Source organism: Lotus japonicus, chromosome 3, assembly GCF_012489685.1.
Source record: "Lotus japonicus ecotype B-129 chromosome 3, LjGifu_v1.2".
Lineage (NCBI taxonomy): Eukaryota > Viridiplantae > Streptophyta > Magnoliopsida > Fabales > Fabaceae > Lotus > Lotus japonicus.
Window position 1 is genome coordinate 67,969,960 of NC_080043.1, and position 18,545 is coordinate 67,988,504.

Genomic DNA, 18,545 nt, shown 5'->3' on the forward strand with positions numbered 1-18,545 from the left:
AAAAAAAATTCATCAAGAAAGAATAAAAGAAAAAAAAAGGAAAAGGAAAAAAAAATTAATTAACAAACTTAAAAAGAAAAAAAACACTAAAACAGAAAAATTAAAAATCGTATCCCTCACACTCTCTCACTCTGTTCATGTTCTTCTCTTTACGGCTGGAAACCCTAACACTTCCAATCTCCTCCCTCCGCCCTTCATCTTCTTCATTAGGAGCAACCAAAGTGTTTTCCTTCCAGTAAACCGCTCCAAACTTCACTCTTCCTTCGTTGTTCACCAACGCATTGAGAAGGTTGTCGGGAGCGTAGCGCCCTAACGTGACGGAGAAGGTGCGTTGTGTCACACCGAAGAGAAACTTCCCCTGGCTTAAAGTAGTGGAAAAATGGAGGAAAGGTATTGCTTGGCACAAGAGGATGATTAAGGTTTGCCACCCTTTTACTATTCCGTAGTATACATCTAAGTTCAAATCCTTTCGATATCTCATTGAATTTCCAATTAATTCAGTAAGCAATTGAACGTGAGTGGAGTTTCCTATGATTGGTGTGGGACCATGGCTCTTTGGAATGGCTAGTTGGCAACTTGAATATGTGCTGCCCAAAACGTGTTCTCACAGGGAAAGAAACCAAGTCAGGTGCATTACATAGTTGTGTTTGCATCTTAATGATTATTTGGCCATGATTCTTTTTCATGGTGTATTGCTCATACTCATGAACCAAAAGTGAAATCTGTGTCTCATTATGTTTAGCTATAGATGATTCACAAGGGAGATGCAAGATGGATTGATTTGGTTTTAGTCGTCCAAGGATTTGCTAGCTACTAGCCCTTCGAGTATCTTGGAGACATTGGAAGCAATCATTAATCATTCTAACTCCTTATAGTGTGAGTGGTTTTCAATTACTGTGGCATAATTTTATTTCTCTATAACTGTTAAGTTAAATTATTTTGATATATTACCTATTCATTTGAAAATTGGGGAAACATGCTTTTAAAGTTCTTGAGTTCTTTCAAAGTGAGTTTTATTAAGTCGATTTTGAGAATGCTTTATGAAGTTATATGAACTGAGAATTTACATTGATTTGATTTTGGAATAATGTGAAATTAAGAATGCTATTTGAATAGCATTGATGAGTATTGGAAAGTGAATTTTGAGATTGTTGATGAGACTTGTGTTGGTTTGAGAAAATGGTTTTGGGGGATCCTTGATAGAACCCCGTAGCCGTTAACGGAGGTAACGGCCTAGGTGCACCTAGCTAGATTGATTCCGGGAGAAGAGGGCTATCCGTTAGATGGAGCCACCAGTGCACGGAGAGGGCTATCAACGAGATGTAGCTTCCCCCGATGAGATACGATACGATATATGATATGAAAGAGGAAAGGGCTATCCGTTATATGGAGCCGCCCCTATCGGAGAGGCTATCCCTTAGGAGGAGAGGGCTATCAACGAGATGGAGCCGCCTCACGGTTCTACATGTGTGACCCTATTAAATTATATTTCTGATTTTGAAATGCTTTCATATGATTGACATGATTTTTATTCAGTTTCATTGAAATTGTTATTTATAAACTTGACAGTTTGATCATCTCTTATTTAAAATGATTCTTATTAACTTGGTTAATATTATATATATTACACACTCTGAACTGACTGTGAAAAACTCGTGTTTCATATGTTTCCCCTTCCTGTTCATGGTGGTTGTTGACTCCTCACTAAGTCTTTGTGACTTACCCCATTCCTTATTTCCATCCACAGGAAACTGAGTAGCAGACTGTTGTCAGATTCAGGTCGTTCGGCTTATTTCGTTTATAGGCCTCATTGGAAGGTTGTCATTTAATTGTGTCTGTTGTCGGTCTTTGTCATTCTGCAGCTATAGGGGAGTCTTTGAGGGGATTCAGTCTAACTTGTTATTTATTGTTTAAATTTAAGATTTAGCACATTAGTGCTGGATTTGAAATTTATGTATTCTTGGAATTCTAGTTATGATAAATCTCAATTGTTAGATTTTATTATTTTGGAGATATTGATATTACAGGAAAGGTTCTTTTGGATTTATATAAATTACAGAAAACATGTATAGTTTTGGAAAATTGTTTCGGGAAATGGCTTGGGTTAATTAGGCTTGCCAGGCTAAGGTGATAGTCTGTGCGCCGGTCACGGCTTGGGATTTTGGGTCGTGACAAAGTTGGTATCAGAGCTTTGGCTGTAGGTCCTATTAGCTGCAGACATGAGGTAGTGATAGAATCTTTCTAGTAAATTGTGAACCGCGGCACAAGTTACTTTAAAGATGCTATTAACGCCTCATGAGAGTCCTAAAGTTGTTTCCAAGTGTGATTTGAGTTCGTTCCTCATTCACTGTATTCCGAGTCATGTCATATATTTCATGAATATTCTTTGTTCAGTGGTGATGCCACCTAAATTAGGATTTTCATCATATGATGAGTTAACTTATTAGGACCCTCTTTTAGGAGGTCGTGGTCGACGTTTTGGTTTAGGCCAAGGACCGTTGCCGGTAGGCGCTGGTTGCTCATTTTTGTAGCCAATATTAACGTGCTTATATTGAGGTAATGAAATACAAGGATGTCAGAGCTTACATTTGGTACGAAGGAATTTTAACATGATTTGAAATAATGTGTTGAACTGGTTGTTGGGCAGAAACAAGGGAACCCACATAAGAAAATTTATGAGCGTCAACTAGAGGCTAGATAGAGGAAAGTACCAACAAGTAGGTGCCACTAGACAGATTGAGGTTATATTAACTAGTCACATACATATTAAATCTCCTAATTTTCTAGTACTAGTGCAAGGTAGAATCCACAAAGGTTTATTAATGCTCTGGAGAAGCTATAGAGAGCATTAAGATGCTCACACTTAAGGGCGGTAGAGTTAATGTCATCCAGTTGGAGGATTGTAGCTCATGATTGATCTAATGACTTTATGGTACGTGAGCGATTGGATCGCCTCTGATAACGTGAACGAATTTTCCTAGAAACTCATAAATCTTTTTCTTCTAAATTGTTTGATATGACTTGGTTTATAAGTTTGAACTGCTGGAGAAAATTGATTATAGTAGATAATCTTAAAACTTTATGTAGAGTCATAGACTAGATTTAAGGGGTCCTTACGATCCATTTTTCCTCAAATGCATTTTTGCATGAGATCTACACCTTGTCTTGCTTGTCAAATGATCATCATGTAGCTTTCTTTGGAGATAGTAGGGTGTGATATTGGCGCAGTCAGAAAAGTAATATTATGGAGGATTGTTTTGTGATTGTGGTGCAACTTCCTCTAGTCGTGGATAAGCCTTAGTAGGAGCGTCTTTAGCACTTTCTCTGACCCTTACAACACTTAGTGGCAGTTGGCCTTAGGAATTGGTTGTGACGAGAATGATGCTTTGGGCATTCATAATCTTCGGGAATATAATCAAGAGAAGTTCTGTAACCAGGTTAGTCAAATTTGAATTGGCTTTGAAACTTCAATTGAAGGAAGATGGTGAGTTTATAAAAAATGGGAGTTTGGATGTGTGGTGTAAGATCATTGTTACAATTTTTGTCGGATCAGTTGGCATAAAGTTGTCTTGTCTCTTATAGAAAACGTAATTACCTTGGATTAGTTTCAGCATGTTAGTGAAATTGACTCTTGGCTTAGTACTTCTATCGCGCTGTTTTGGGGAATATTGAGAAAGACATGTGCTGTTTAATATACACACAAAAAACACATTGGTATTATTGTTTTAAGGTTTTAATATTACTTAATACTTATTATTAATCTTGTTATTATACCCTTTAGTTGCTTTGAAGGAAATGTGATGAGAAGGTCATGAAGTATCTTAGAAGAGCAGTAAAGTATTTGGTGGTTAAGGTCAAGGACAAAGTAGTGAAGTTTGAATTACCTAGAGAGTCATATTTCTCATTTAGAGAGAGTGAAGTTAGGAACAATGCAATCTAATTTCAGCGGCGAAGTTAGAAGGTTATTAAGGAAAGGTTGTCATGGATACTTGACTTTGGGTAAAAGGATACTCAAGCAGCTGGAAAGAAAAAATAGAAGAAATTCTTGTAGCGTGCGACTTTGTGATGAATTTCTTGATGTACTAATCAATAGACAATAGGCGAATAGATTGCATGAGCTCAATAGTTAGAAAAGGAAATAGGACTTGTGATCTAGGTACCATCAAAGGAATTTCAAGAAGGATAGAATTTAATAGAAAACTTTCAGAATATGTTGTGACCATAATGAGATATTAGTCATGTTTTTAGATTTAGTGATGCCACTGTTGTTATATGGATTTAATGAGCTACATCTTTAAATCATTCTTGAAATATTTAGTGATTGTAATTATTGATTATTCTTGTATATTCCTAAGGATAAGGAATAACACTAGAAGCTTGTTGATAATAGAGTTTGGTTTGGGTTGCTTGTTTCAACTCATTGTTGGCTCATCTAAAAAATTCATTCTATTTTGGTTGATGATGTTGAATATGATCAAGGTCAAGATTCGTAGGAGATGAAGGTGGTAGAGGATTTCTAAGGTGAAAAGGTTCCACGTTTAAAGGTAGACTCTCGATGACATTTTATGACTTTGATGTTGGTTGTGTTGTGTGAGCCTAATACTAGTATGAGGAGGAAAATAATAGAGGATGCTTATCATTATTTTTGAATCATACATCCGGGTTTTAATAAAATGCATTAGGATATGAAGAAATTTTATTTATGGGAAAGAATGAAGAAAGACATAGAAAATTGATTTATGAATGTTTAGCATGTTAGCAAGTGAAGGTTGAGCATTAAAGCGAGTTATGTTGCTTCAGTCTATTAAGATACCATAGGGAAAGAGAGAAGGTGTTGTTACGAACTTGGTGAGAGGTTTGCTTTGGAATATAATGAGTTATGATTTTGTATCAGTGATTATGGATTAACTGGTTGAGCATGAACACTTTCGTCTATAAAAGTACTTACACTACAACATTGTATAGTTTACCTTGGTTGAGATTGTTTGTTTGAATGGTGTAAGCTTGTTTATAATTTGAGATCAAGGAGCTTAATTGAATGCATTGTTTTAGAAGACTTTCAAAGTTGTTGTGGGGTCCCATTTGAATTTGGGTACAACTTTCTATCCTTAAATTGATGGCTGATTTAAGAGGATTATTCAGATCTCGGAAGATATGTTTTGTGCTCGTGTTTTTAGACTTTAGAAGGAGTTGAGAGCATAATTTGTCTTTAATGAAGTTGGCTTATAATAGCAACTATTAGCCTGGCATTAATATTGTACAATTTGAGGCTTTGTATGGTAGGGGATGTAGCAATCGATAGATTGGTTGAATATGGAGAAACTAAACTTGTATGTCCATACCCTATCCAAGATGCAATAGAGAAAGTTAGACTAGTTTAGGTCATTTGGGTACAGGTCAAGGTAAACAAAAGTATTATGTTGATTGGAGGCGAAGTCCTTTAGAGAAGAAGTTGGTGATCATGTGTTCTTACGCGTCTCTTTAATGAAAGAGGTATTATGTTTTGGTAAAAATGGGAAGCTGAGACCAAGATTCATTGGACCATTGAGGTCTTAAAGAGGGATGGCCCTATGGCTTATCGATTGACACTTCTTCCAAATCTTTCTACAGTTCATACAGTTTCATGTTTACATGATTCGGAAATGCTTTTATGATCCTTCCCTCGTTGTTTGTAATGAGAATGTATTGTTAGATGAACCTTTATCTTAGATGGAGTTTGTGGTAGGAATAGTGGATAGAAAGGGTGAGATGCCTACATTCTACGGACATTGGTTTAATGATAGTACCCTGACAATGAACATTTGGAGAAGAGATGACTTTGAAACCAATGCACAAGACTTAAAATTCGAGGGCGAATTTTCTTAAGGGGGGAAGATTGAAACGATCCGCTTTATATAAAAAAAAAATTCATCAAGAAAGAATAAAAGAAAAAAAAAGGAAAAGGAAAAAAAAATTAATTAACAAACTTAAAAAGGAAAAAAACACTAAAACAGAAAAATTAAAAATCGTATCCCTCACACTCTCTCACTCTGTTCATGTTCTTCTCTTTACGGCTGGAAACCCTAACACTTCCAATCTCCTCCCTCCGCCCTTCATCTTCTTCATTAGGAGCAACCAAAGTGTTTTCCTTCCAGTAAACCGCTCCAAACTTCACTCTTCCTTCGTTGTTCACCAACGCATTGAGAAGGTTGTCGGGAGCGTAGCGCCCTAACGTGACGGAGAAGGTGCGTTGTGTCACACCGAAGAGAAACTTCCCCTGGCTTAAAGTAGTGGAAAAATGGAGGAAAGGTATTGCTTGGCACAAGAGGATGATTAAGGTTTGCCACCCTTTCACTATTCCGTAGTATACATCTAAGTTCAAATCCTTTCGATATCTCATTGAATTTCCAATTAATTCAGTAAGCAATTGAACGTGAGTGGAGTTTCCTATGATTGGTGTGGGACCATGGCTCTTTGGAATGGCTAGTTGGCAACTTGAATATGTGCTGCCCAAAACGTGTTCTCACAGGGAAAGAAACCAAGTCAGGTGCATTACATAGTTGTGTTTGCATCTTAATGATTATTTGGCCATGATTCTTTTTCATGGTGTATTGCTCATACTCATGAACCAAAAGTGAAATCTGTGTCTCATTATGTTTAGCTATAGATGATTCACAAGGGAGATGCAAGATGGATTGATTTGGTTTTAGTCGTCCAAGGATTTGCTAGCTACTAGCCCTTCGAGTATCTTGGAGACATTGGAAGCAATCATTAATCATTCTAACTCCTTATAGTGTGAGTGGTTTTCAATTACTGTGGCATAATTTTATTTCTCTATAACTGTTAAGTTAAATTATTTTGATATATTACCTATTCATTTGAAAATTGGGGAAACATGCTTTTAAAGTTCTTGAGTTCTTTCAAAGTGAGTTTTATTAAGTCGATTTTGAGAATGCTTTATGAAGTTATATGAACTGAGAATTTACATTGATTTGATTTTGGAATAATGTGAAATTAAGAATGCTATTTGAATAGCATTGATGAGTATTGGAAAGTGAATTTTGAGATTGTTGATGAGACTTGTGTTGGTTTGAGAAAATGGTTTTGGGGGATCCTTGATAGAACCCCGTAGCCGTTAACGGAGGTAACGGCCTAGGTGCACCTAGCTAGATTGATTCCGGGAGAAGAGGGCTATCCGTTAGATGGAGCCACCAGTGCACGGAGAGGGCTATCAACGAGATGTAGCTTCCCCCGATGAGATACAATACGATATATGATATGAAAGAGGAAAGGGCTATCCGTTATATGGAGCCGCCCCTATCGGAGAGGCTATCCCTTAGGAGGAGAGGGCTATCAACGAGATGGAGCCGCCTCACGGTTCTACATGTGTGACCCTATTAAATTATATTTCTGATTTTGAAATGCTTTCATATGATTGACATGATTTTTATTCAGTTTCATTGAAATTGTTATTTATAAACTTGACAGTTTGATCATCTCTTATTTAAAATGATTCTTATTAACTTGGTTAATATTATATATATTACACACTCTGAACTGACTGTGAAAAACTCGTGTTTCATATGTTTCCCCTTCCTGTTCATGGTGGTTGTTGACTCCTCACTAAGTCTTTGTGACTTACCCCATTCCTTATTTCCATCCACAGGAAACTGAGTAGCAGACTGTTGTCAGATTCAGGTCGTTCGGCTTATTTCGTTTATAGGCCTCATTGGAAGGTTGTCATTTAATTGTGTCTGTTGTCGGTCTTTGTCATTCTGCAGCTATAGGGGAGTCTTTGAGGGGATTCAGTCTAACTTGTTATTTATTGTTTAAATTTAAGATTTAGCACATTAGTGCTGGATTTGAAATTTATGTATTCTTGGAATTCTAGTTATGATAAATCTCAATTGTTAGATTTTATTATTTTGGAGATATTGATATTACAGGAAAGGTTCTTTTGGATTTATATAAATTACAGAAAACATGTATAGTTTTGGAAAATTGTTTCGGGAAATGGCTTGGGTTAATTAGGCTTGCCAGGCTAAGGTGATAGTCTGTGCGCCGGTCACGGCTTGGGATTTTGGGTCGTGACAAAGTTGGTATCAGAGCTTTGGCTGTAGGTCCTATTAGCTGCAGACATGAGGTAGTGATAGAATCTTTCTAGTAAATTGTGAACCGCGGCACAAGTTACTTTAAAGATGCGGCAACAACTCCGCCGGAGGAGATACTAAATCAGTCGCCACACATTGCAATCTCGCCCCAAGACCTGCTAGCCAATCTGCTGGTGCATTCCCTTCACGAGTAACATGATAAATCTTCACCTCCCAACTTCGCGAAAGCAAGAGATGAATATATATCCATCAACAAACTACCATACTGATGAAAGTCATAGTGTCCTTTCCCCACAGCTCGAACCAACTCTTCGCAATCAACTCCAAAAATAACCTTCTTCCAATTGTGACGCCAGAGAAACTTCAAACCCAACAACATAGCTTGGATTTCCGCATAAAAAGGATCCCCACCATCAGCACCCGCATAAAAACCTCCAAGCCAGGTCCCTGTGGAATCACGAACGACACCCCCCATTCCCATATGAAGCTGAACATGATTGAAAGCCCCATCCACCATACACAAAACAAACCAAACCCACTTGGAGGCGGCTTCCATCTAGCCCGAGTCCGCAACTCTGGGATCTGCAGCACCTCACAACCCAGCCATCGATCATTCTCCACCAAGTCTTTTCTTATTTCATCACACACGTAAGAAACTGTCCAGCGGCCATCCACAATGACCATTTCGTTTCGCCACTGCCATTGTCTCCATTCTCCAAAGCACGGCAAGGAACAACGCTGCATGAGATCCACGAAGCAGCATCTGTGTCCAACTCTGCACTGTCGTCGCAAAGAACCGGAGCCAAGTCTGAGCATTAACTATAACTTAAAACAATGTGATTAAATCAAAATCCTGTGATTTGATCTAAGGGTTATATATGTCCTTTTCTTATCCTGAAGTAAATTTGAATTTTAATGCACATTTGTCAATGGCTATTAAGACTTTTTTTTTAAAGCAATGGCTATTAAGACTTGAACTCATATTATAGTTTTTTTTTTAAATTATTTGATTTTAAGACTTTAACTCAAGTTTAACAGATTTATTACAATTTTTTTTTTTTACATCAGGAAGATAAATTGCATCCGCAAAGAATCGATCTCTAGACCTCCCCTACCCAACCATTTATTTCATTTGAGAGATACATAGTTTTTTTTAACTCAAATATGATATTTCATTAGCCATAAAAAAATATGATATTCATTAAATAGTTTCTTAAATATTTTTAGTCCAACTTTTAAAGAGAAATCTAATTAGTTTTCTATAAAAAAAATCTTTAGCAATTGGTTCCTTATAAAAATTGTTTGCAATAGGTCCAATTTAAGTTTCTCAGATTATGTATCACCAATTTTGATCAATGTATATGTGTCATTTCACTTATCATACTTGGATTTTATTTATCCTTGTGTTATTTGGTTAGATAATATTAGTAAATTAGTTTATTCACTAGAATTTGAACCCTTGCTCCTTCATCATTCATTTCTTTTGTCCCGTAGCTCTAACCACTAGAGCTAACTCTTGAACCCGTGTTGATTTTGCATAGAGATAATGACGATTAAGTGATCCACTCAAAGGATTGCAAGTTTTTATCTTGACAGAAAAATAGATATAAGTAATGCATGTAAGGAAAACAATTTTTTTCATCTCGAATATGAGTGGAATAAGCCAAGCGGTCTGTCAGGGGCCTACAGCCTGGCACGTCAGACCCTTGACCTGACTTGACTTGTTTATTAAAAAAGCTAGATCTAGACCTTTTAAAATGCTTTTTTTTTTGGTCAAAGATGAATGGAATATAACCCAAAGGATTGCCTCACGGCACTTACAGCATGCGAGAAATAATCTCTAAGAGTGATACAGCAATGCACAAACCCAAGGAAAATGAAGAACAAGCACGCACACTCAACTGATACAACAGCTAAAACATGAAGTAAAATCCATAGGGACCTACAGAAACCCTAAAACCCCAAAATAACAGAGAGCCGCTTGACTTCTGAGCGAAGAAGATCTTCATACACTTTTTAACCAGCGCTCCCTTTATACAACACATCGGCTCTGCCGGAGTTGCAGTGCGTCAACAGGGGAACCAGCGGAGTGGCTTCGGAGGCACAAAAAGGGGTCAAACTAGCAGCTCTGAGAGCAATAGGGAAGAGGAGATCTGTAACTTCCAAACATACAGCAGCAAAAGCTGTCAAAGGTGCGATGGAGCGGCGGATGAGGCGAAAGAAGGGGAACCAAAAGGGGACTGGGAGGCGGTGGAGCCGGCAAAGACAGTGTGGAAACAAAGCCAACAACCAAAGCTTTCATCAATAAAGATCAGCACTCAGCAATGGACCCAAACCCACTATTTCTCCAAGTAAAAACCAGCCAAAGCTCTTACCTATCAACCCAAAGCTTTCACCTTACGACCCAGACTCTGTCAGAAAAAAAGGCAAGGAGGATGACCTCGGATCTGAGTTGCAACAGTGGCCTGAGATGCGGTGGTGCTTACTGAAACCATGGCGTTGAGGTGAAGGTCGTAGCTTCACAACACTGGATCTGCACCCAGCGGGACTCCCGGTGGCAGATGAGATGGAAGAGGCGGCCATGGTGGAGGAAGGGGCGGCAGTGGAGGAGGACCATGGTGGCCGAACAAAAGACCCACTTATTTGGGTAAATGATCCACCTAATGTGGAGAAACACCCACCTATTGTGGGAAGAAACCTACCTAAAGCAGGAAAAGGAGCCTCCCTAGAGGAGGAGAAACCCCCAAAGGGGGAGGAGCCCCCAAAGGGGGAAAACGGCACTCAAGTCACAAAAACCCTAGCAGAGCAAGTTTCTTCCTTTCAGTGCTTCTTAAACACAATTTCCTGTGACCTTTTAAAATGCTTGATTAAGTAAAAAGGTAAGGCTCAAGCTATAAAAAAAGACTTGTAGGTTAGGCCCATACCTTATAATAGGCTAAGTCAAGCCTTAAAATTCTTGAAATGCCACATGTCAGACTTGGGCTATAAAAAGAGAATGCAGGTCAGGTTTGGGTCACGCAAAACCTAGCTTGACTTGACTTATTTCCACCCCTAATCTCGATGATCAAAGGAGGGCATAATTCAATTTCTGGGAGAACAATTTACACTTTTTACGAGTGATAATGTATTCATTCCACTCATCATATATGGTCGCACAAAGCGGTAAACAATGGATCATGAAATATTTTTAATTCCTATATGCGGTTAAAAAAAAGTTTGTATTTGAGTAATGATTTTTTTATCTTTACTTAATTTTACACTCTTTATAATGTTTTTAAGTCAGTTATTACAACCCAATTTAATTTTAATTATTTTGAAAAGCACCTTTATTGAATAACAATAGGGGATTTTAATAGGAAAAGAATGCATAAAAAATTTGAAATAATTAAGTAAATTTTAGAAAAAATAATTTAATGCCTTTTTTGTAAAAAAAATGAATAGTTTATAATATATAGAAGTACAATTTAATAAGGTAAATTATAAAAAAAAATCTATTTTTTTTGTCACAATTAAAAATCCAATTCAAAACCCGTTTGGTGGTCATGTAATGATATGATAGGATATCGTGAACAAGATAGCAACATGAGCATGATAAACTCTTATCATATTATGTATTTGAATAAAAAGTACATTTAAAAATTGATCATTCTATTAAATTTAATTTTTTATACTCTTTCATGAATGAGCCTATATTTTAAAATAACTAAAATTAATTTAAATTTTATTAATTAGCCTATTTTATTGTTTTGAAGATAACCTATATTTTTTAAATAAAATTATGCAAATAACCAATTGGTTTTCACTTAGTTGTGACACGTGATAATTAAAAATAAAAGTTAACTAAATTAAGAATATTATTATTTCAAAAGTACTTTATATTTAAATTATAAATTATTATATAAGTAGATAAATAATTTTAAATAATAGGAGATGAAAATAGAAAATTAGCCTATTACAATTAAAAAATCAATATTTGTAACCAATTGATTTTCACACACGTGATAAATAGGGAAAATTAACTAAATTAAAAATATTATTATTTCAAAAGCAATTTATATTTAAATTATTATATAAGTAGATAAATAATTTTTAAATAATAGGAGAGGAAATATTAAGTTAGTCTATTACTATTAATAAATCAATATTTTTAAGTGAGTAGTCTATTTTACTATTTATGAATAATAATTTTATTTATTTTTTATTTTATTTGAATAAATATTTTTATATTTATTAATTAATATTATAAATTATATAATATTAAAATAAATTAATTTAGAGTTAGGATACAGAAAAAAAATATATAACTGATATTCTATCATGTTCTATCCTAACTCACTCCTCAAGATAACTTTTACACATAATGGACATGAAAGGATAGGAGACATGATAGTATTACTGCTGATGCAACAAACAATAGATAACAGCAGGATATGATTACTTAGTATCCTATCATATTTTATCTTGTCCTTTCGATAAAGTTAAAACGTATATGAGAAAATGGTGTGATTCTTTTGTTCTGAAATTCTGAAGCAACTTCAACTTGAATGTGGCCTCCTCTCATCGGAATATTTCTGCGAGCGACGACACTCACCAACAGAGCAATCCCATAAAGGTGCAACCTCAGAATGCATATCACGTTTCCATCTCAATTTATATCATATGTTCTCTTCCAGTGAGCTGAAAGATTTTTATCATATGTTCTCTTCCACTTGCATGATTAATTTCAATTTCAATCTCAATTTATATCATATGTTCTCTGAGTTGCTGACTTGCTGCATTTGAGATTTTTACTGATAAAAAAATCTAAACTTGAAACAAGGGTAATGAGTTCTGTAGTGGTTAAATATTTTATTGAATTAACATTGCTCATAGTTTCTTTTTTGGTGCAACATTGCTGATAGTTAAATAAAGGTTTGTTTTTTCTTTACTTTTTCAAAGGGGAGAGGGTGAATTCATGAAATTTTGCTTGCCCATGATTAGGGTTTTTTTGTTTGTTTTTTATTGAACTTTTTATTTTTCTTTCAAATGCTGGTTCCAGTGTTGTTCTTGTCTGAAGTTGAATATGACTGGATTTTGGGTGCATGGTGCCTTTAGTTCCTCCTTTCATGATTAAGTTGTGGTTTGGAAGCTTGTTTAGTAGTAAAATGTAATTTGGGATTGCTTTCACAAAATGGTTGACTTTTGAGTAAAAAGAGAATTCTGATTCATGCTTACACATACAAGTTCTATATATACTGCATCTCCTAGAGTACATACTACTTATGTGGTTTGTATATAAGCTGCAATCACAATAACTGACTAAGTGTACATAACCACCTAATTAATTGACATATGTAGCTTAGAGGAGTTTGAGAAGTTGGAGGAGACTCGTCACTATCGGTAAAGTTGTCATGGCATATTCCTTGTGCTAATCACTATATTTTTTCACTTGAGTTGTATTGTTTTGTTTATGCTGTAATAATTGTGATATAACCTATGTTGTGTGGAGTATTATGATTAAGTCTATGCTAGTGTTTGCCATTTAGCTACAAGTTTCAGATCATGTACTTATTTAGTTGATTTTGTTGCTTACTGAATTACACAAACTGTTCCTTAGGTATTCAATAATCCTTGTTCCTTGAAGCAAACTGAGAAAGGCACATAAATGGAGTCTCTAGTTCTTCAACTCCATGAAATCTCAGCTCTCAAATTCGGCAACTTTAAGCTTAAATCAGGCATCTCCTCACCAATCTACATAGACCTTCGCCTAATTGTATCTTACCCATCTGTCCTGCGGCAAATTTCTCAAACTATGATCTCCTCTGTCTCCTCCACTTCATTTGACCTTGTCTGTGGTGTTCCTTACACTGCTCTGCCCATTGCTACTTGTGCCTCTGTCACTCACAACATCCCGATGGTCATGCGCCGCAAGGAAATCAAAGAGTATGGCACATCTAAAGCCATTGAAGGTGATTTCAAGCATGGCCAAAGTTGCTTGATAATTGAGGATCTAGTTACTAGCGGCACGTCGGTTTTGGAAACTGCTGCGCCGCTGCGTGCTACGGGGTTGAAGGTCAGTGATGCTGTTGTTTTGATTGATAGAGAGCAAGGTGGGAGAGAGAATTTGGAGAGTAATGGAATCAAGCTGCATGCTATTCTTAAGTTGACTGAAATGGTGAAGATTTTGAAGGAAAAAGGAAAGCTTGATCAAGAGATGGTAGGGGTTGTTATGAGATTCTTAGAGGAAAATCAGAAGGTTGCTGCTTTGGCAATTAAAGCTAAGGTCAAGGCATTGCCATATTTGAAGAGGGCTAATTTGTCCAAGAATCCAACAGGAAAGAGGTTGTTTGAGATAATGGCTGAGAAGGAAAGTAATCTGTGTTTGGCTGCAGATGTTGGAACTGCAGCTGAATTGCTTGAAATTGCTGACATGGTGAGAATTTGGAATTCATACAAAGTAGGAAGAAATTTACTTATGACATTTTGTTTGATCTCTCATTTATGGTGGAAATGTTAGAGACGGTTCTTAATATAAAAAATTGGTTGAAAATTTAAAGAGTCCTGTTCTCTGGATTATTATCAATGAGGTTATAATTAAAAGCTTGATCCCAATGAAGAAATTATCTAAACTAATGTGTTTGTTCTTCTGTGTCAGGTTGGGCCTGAGATATGCTTGCTGAAAACTCATGTGGATATTCTTCCAGATTTTACTCCTGATTTTGGTTCTAAGCTTCGCAAGGTAGAATGCTAAAAGAAGTCATTTTTTCCTTTCAGTATACAGATCACTGGACAAATTTTTGCATCATGATATAGTTAGCATATGTACACTGGAGTAGTTTTGCTAGTATTTATTGAAAATATTATGCCGATTTCATGACTTTGACTTGTACATGAGTTTTATGGGGTTACGAGTCACTGAGATTGTAGGACTAGACCTAATAATTGCTATATTCTGCTGAAGATTGCAGAAAAACACAACTTTTTAATCTTTGAGGACCGTAAATTTGCTGACATTGGTAACACAGTGACCATGCAGTATGAAGGGTTAGACTTTGCTTGTAAATTTTGGATTCTTTTTCTGTTTCCCTTCATCATTGTCTGCTTTTAATATGACATCATTTTGTTCTGTTATTTCAACAGAGGGATCTATCATATATTGGATTGGGCTGATATAGTGAATGCTCATATAATCTCTGGTCCTGGAATTGTGGATGGACTAAAATTGAAGGTTTATCCTCTATGATACTAGTCATAGCATTATATTGACTGGAGCCTGCCCGAAAATGCTAGTTTAACGCGTCTCTTGAACCATGCTCAGGGTTTGCCTCGCGGAAGGGGTCTGTTGCTGCTCGCTGAAATGAGTTCAGCTGGTAACCTTGCCAAGGGAGATTACACCAATGCTGCAGTGAAAATTGCTGAGGATCACTCTGACTTTGTTATTGGCTTTATCTCAGTCAATCCAGCATCATGGCCCGGGGCACCCATAAATTCCTGTTTCATCCATGCCACTCCTGGAGTTCAAATGGTGACTGGTGGTGATGCTTTAGGGCAGCAATATAATACTCCATATTCTGTAAGTTTAGGCTTAAATAAGTTTTTCGTCCCTAACCTTTCCATAATACCTGGTTTTCGTCCCTCGCCGGAGCAAAGGTGGGCTTAGTCCCTAACCTTTGCCAAAACATTTGGTTTTCATCCCTCCGGAGCTCTGGGTCAACGCCGGAACTCCGGTGGCCCATGTGGCATTGCCACATGGGATTAATGAGGCCAGGTGTTAATTATTATTATTTTTTAAATTAATAACAAATTAACTCACTAATTAAAAACACTTAACTCACTAATTAAAAACCTCAAAGAAACTAAACACACTTTCTTCATTAGATCTGGAAAAATCTCTTCATCTTCATATGCCCATTCATCCTTAATCCTCCCCCTTCATCCATTTTCTCTGATAACTCTAAATTAAATAATAAAACCCCACCTTCAAACCCCAATTTCAATCTGTTCATCTTCAAACCCCATTTCATCACATGTTTTGGGTCAATTTTTTCAACCAAAGGGAAAAGCTTCAAGTATCCACCGTCTTCACCATCAACACAGTCCTCCTCCATCTTTTTCATTCTGATCCCAAATGCTTTGAAGGTCACACCTTTCCTCTTCAACCCTTCAAATCCCAACTCAAATGCATCCAAACCCATCAAACCCTTCTAAGCCATCGTTTCCCCGGAGCTCGCCTCACCAAATCCATAAACAACCAAAGGCCAGATCGTCCCCACCGTGACTCTAACAGATCAAGAACCAGGACGAAGAAATCGAGCAGATCGAGAGCCTGGTTCTCTATTTTCTCTTCTCTGTTCGATTTTCTGGGTTTTTGGTGAAGCTCGATGGTCATGGTTGTGGAACAAGGTGGCTTTAGTGAGAAAGGGGTGACTTTCTGACGGAGGAGGCGTTATGTTGGTGAAGTCGCGTACTGGAGGGCTGGTGGTTTTGATGTGCGTTTGTAAAAACGCATAAACACAGATCTGTAGCAAAACTTGCGTTCCAGCGAAAGCGATAAATTTGAGCGGTGGGTGTTGGGCGTTGGCGTTTGCACACATCTGTTCGCATACCTCTGTGTAGCTTTTCGTATGATTTGGGGTGGCAAATTCATTATTGTTCTGTTGAGAATTGTAGGAGAGGGGCCTCTCTTCACGTGGATTTATTTTTCATCTTGATTCAGTCTGTTTCAATTCAGTTCGCTTGATTCAATTCAGTTCTAGCACATTTTCCATGTATCATGCTTGATTCAATTATGTTTCAATTGGATTTGGTTGAAGGAAAGGGAAAAATTGGTTTTTGTTTCTTTTTGTTTTTGGATTTCTTGATGCTTCTTTATTTGTTTCCAGATTTTGTGTTGTTGATTAATTGGAGATTAATATGAAGGAGGATTAGATATTAATGATTTAATAAAATTAAGATAAATAAGTTAATATTTTTTTATTTTTAGACTTTAAACAATTTTTTTTTTAAAAATTAATTAGTTTTTTTTAATTTAAATGAAAAAACAAATTACACATCAGCTTATTAATCCCATGTGGTAATGTCACATGGGCCACCGGAGCTCCGGCGTTGACCCTGAGCTCCGGAGGGATGAAAACCAAACGTTTTGGTAAAGGTTAGGGACTAAAGCCCACCTTTGCTCCGGCGAGGGACGAAAACCAGGTATTATGTAAAGGTTAGGGACGAAAAATTTAAGCCGTAAGTTTATGCATATTGTGATTTAACTTCAAGTCACATGCAAACAATAACCATATGCATTGTCAATCACAAATTCTACCTGAAGTTGTAAGCTATTAGGTAAGGATCATAAATGATTTAATATCTAACACACTCTATCTTGCAATTGGCCTTTGGGAATGACAATGATCGAATTCTTGATACTAGATCATCTACACTCTGATTACATGTCAATTACAATCTCTCCCAAAAGATTAAGACACTAAGTAAAGGCTTGTCAATAGTTTTATATCTATAATATACAAAGTACTGTACTCTTAATTTAGTTGATCTACTATTCTTTCTTAGGTTGAAAAGAAACTAACTCATATCTTCAGATTTCATATGAACCTTTAATTATAGTGAAACTAACTCGTATTCTTCGGATTTTCTGGGACTAATGCCTAAATTTTACCATTACGATTGCCCGTGGCATGCTAACTTGTTTCTCTAGTCAACAACAACAAACCCGTTACCCAACTAAGTTTTGGATTCTTTTCTTTGGACTAACTTGTATCTCTGCATTTCAAACCATGTGTTCCTAAACAATAGTATCATCATTTATTTTAAGTTGATTTTTCTGGCATCTTTATCTTTTGGATAACTTACATAGTTGAGTTAATTGCTCTTCACAATTTACCAAATGGTTTTTCAGGTAATCCATGAAAAGGGCAGTGACATAATCATAGTGGGTCGCGGCATCATCAAGGCAGAAAATCCGGCTGAGGCAGCCCGCAAATATCGTCTTCAAGGATGGAGTTCATATATAGCCAAGTGCAGCTAACACCTGTATTCCTAGAATAAACAGATGACTAGGAAATGACTGTATTTTTTTTTTCTTGGCGAAGGGGATTTTATTTCCGGGCTCATAATTAACAATCAAATGTGAAAGCAGACCTGGAATTTTCTATTTCTTTTGTCCTTAGCGTGTAATGTATTGAATGATGCATATCATGTTATTTTGTAAACTGAATTATCCCTGAAAATTTAGGGGCCGTCAATTTAGTCCCTCAACTCTAGAAATAGACAAATGGGTCATCAGAAAATAAAAATGTTCAATTTAGTCATTTCATGAACTAAAGTTGATTATTTTTTAAAGAAAAATTAATTTCCTTTCATTTTTTAAGGACTAATGTGGCAGATTTCATGTTTCAAAGATCAAGAGTGATTATTCAAGTCTATTTTTTACAACATTTTCTGCCATTCAGCAGATCTGGATCACTG

The 18,545-nt window shown here is 36.4% G+C and overlaps 1 protein-coding gene across 5 annotated transcripts; it reads left to right on the forward strand.

The window, feature by feature from the left end:
* The first annotated feature begins 62 nt into the window (after positions 1 to 62).
* On the forward strand, positions 63 to 18,388 carry LOC130745447 (uridine 5'-monophosphate synthase-like). 5 transcript variants are annotated; one of them, XM_057597716.1, is made up of 12 exons: positions 88 to 419; positions 502 to 628; positions 743 to 876; positions 1,748 to 6,317; positions 6,400 to 6,526; positions 6,641 to 6,774; positions 13,687 to 14,502; positions 14,725 to 14,808; positions 15,031 to 15,113; positions 15,210 to 15,297; positions 15,388 to 15,642; positions 17,977 to 18,388. In XM_057597716.1, the coding sequence occupies exons 7-12, from the start codon at positions 13,735 to 13,737 to the stop codon at positions 18,103 to 18,105; spliced, it is 1,407 nt and encodes a 468-aa protein (XP_057453699.1). In that variant the 5' UTR covers positions 88 to 419; positions 502 to 628; positions 743 to 876; positions 1,748 to 6,317; positions 6,400 to 6,526; positions 6,641 to 6,774; positions 13,687 to 13,734; the 3' UTR covers positions 18,106 to 18,388. The 5 variants fall into 5 exon arrangements, 4 of the variants coding, with proteins under 4 accessions (XP_057453699.1, XP_057453702.1, XP_057453700.1 ...); XM_057597719.1 differs by having other exon boundaries at positions 1,748 to 6,288; XM_057597717.1 differs by having other exon boundaries at positions 88 to 390.
* Positions 18,389 to 18,545: the final 157 nt, after the last annotated feature.

What these genes read in the sequence shown, in the direction of transcription:
- LOC130745447 (XM_057597716.1), top strand. Translation starts at nt 13,735, where the DNA reads ATGGAGTCTCTAGTTCTTCAACTCCATGAAATCTCAGCTCTCAAATTC. An exon ending in TTGGTTCTAAGCTTCGCAAG is followed by an intron (nt 14,809 to 15,030) that starts GTAGAATGCTAA and finishes ATTCTGCTGAAG; the next exon opens with ATTGCAGAAAAACACAACTT. An exon ending in GTGACCATGCAGTATGAAGG is followed by an intron (nt 15,114 to 15,209) that starts GTTAGACTTTGC and finishes TTATTTCAACAG; the next exon opens with AGGGATCTATCATATATTGG.